Source organism: Augochlora pura, unplaced genomic scaffold (genome assembly GCF_028453695.1).
Source record: "Augochlora pura isolate Apur16 unplaced genomic scaffold, APUR_v2.2.1 APUR_unplaced_5368, whole genome shotgun sequence".
Taxonomy (NCBI): Eukaryota; Metazoa; Arthropoda; class Insecta; order Hymenoptera; family Halictidae; genus Augochlora; species Augochlora pura.
In genome coordinates, this window is record NW_027585824.1 from 1 (window position 1) to 1202 (window position 1202).

General features: G+C 46.1%; 1 protein-coding gene across 1 annotated transcript; it reads right to left on the bottom strand.

Annotated features, from left to right (window-relative positions):
- Positions 1–316: 316 nt before the first annotated feature.
- LOC144477931 (fibroblast growth factor receptor 4-like) lies at positions 317–900 on the bottom strand. Its single transcript, XM_078195653.1, has 2 exons — positions 739–900; positions 317–631 (listed from the first exon to the last, which is right to left on the bottom strand). The coding sequence occupies exons 1-2, from the start codon at positions 898–900 to the stop codon at positions 317–319; spliced, it is 477 nt and encodes a 158-aa protein (XP_078051779.1).
- Positions 901–1202: the final 302 nt, after the last annotated feature.

Genomic DNA, 1202 nt, shown 5'->3' on the forward strand with positions numbered 1-1202 from the left:
TGCCGGTGGTACAAAAAGTCGTGTTGGTCGACGCGTTGTCGAAGTTTAGTGTTCAGTCGTACTTGGTAATTGGTAATGATCTTCGCTCGCTCCCTTTCGGGCCTTTTATTTGTTAGCTGGTAGGAAGCTGGAAGGAGAGGTGGCAGAGGAAGTGGAAAGTGAAAATGGAATAACAAGGGAGCATGAAAAATCTGGACACGGGAAATGGTTGAGCCATGCTGCCTGAAGGTTTACGGATTTAATTGCTTTATGAGCTCAGATGTACTTCTCGCTAGAACGGTCGAGGAGCCGAGCCCGGACCCATAAAATGGTTGGGCTATGTTGTGTCCAAACAGTAACCTTCGATCAATTTCTGGTACACCGTCTCGGCTTGCATTCCCGGATACGGAGTCTCAGCCAGCGTGAAGAACTCCAACAGTACTATGCCGAACGACCAAACGTCCGATTGCGTGGAGAAAATACGATCCCTCATCGTTTCGACAGCCAACCACTTAATGGGTAATGGACAGTCGTTCATCTTCTTGTAGATTTCTTCTTTGTACATACTCTTGGCCAGACCGAAGTCGCATATCTTTGCCACATTGTCATCGGCCAGCAAGATATTTCTAGCGGCCAAGTCACCGTGCAGTACCTGGAAATTCAGTTTCCAAAGATTGCTATACATCTATTGCATACAGATCAAATGAAATAATCCTGCTCTGATATAATTATCTGCGAGAAGAAATCGCAGGAACTAACCCTTCTCTGGCTGAGATATTCCATTCCACGGGCTACTTGGAACGCCCAGGACAACAGATCCTGCGTGCAAATTGGTTTTGAATTGGATTCATTGGAGTCTCTCTGACAGCTGGACGATCTAGGTAGACAAGTAGACGAATGTACAGGATCATCTGCCGGCATTCTGAAGTCATAGGAATTTGTAGCATTAGCTTGACGTGGCAGCGAATCAGGTTCCGAATTACGGTTCTTACTGACATAAACTGACGTTTCTATAAGTTTTAATCCTTTCGCTCCGACGGGCGTATACAGGGTGATCCGTAATTATGTTAACATCGGAAAATGGGGGGTTCTTCGGGTCATTTCAAGTAACCTTTTCCTTTGCCGAAATGTAATTCGCGGCTTTGTTAACGAGTTATTAATGAAAAAAGAGAGCCGCGCACGGACGATTTTTCGTGCTACTGCGCATGCGAGCCAGCCGGCTT

Coding starts and splice junctions, on each gene's coding strand:
- LOC144477931 (XM_078195653.1), bottom strand. CDS start 900: ATGCCGGCAGATGATCCTGTACATTCGTCTACTTGTCTACCTAGATCG. Junction 632..738: donor AATATCTCAGCCAGAGAAGG/GTTAGTTCCTGC, acceptor CTGAATTTCCAG/GTACTGCACGGTGACTTGGC.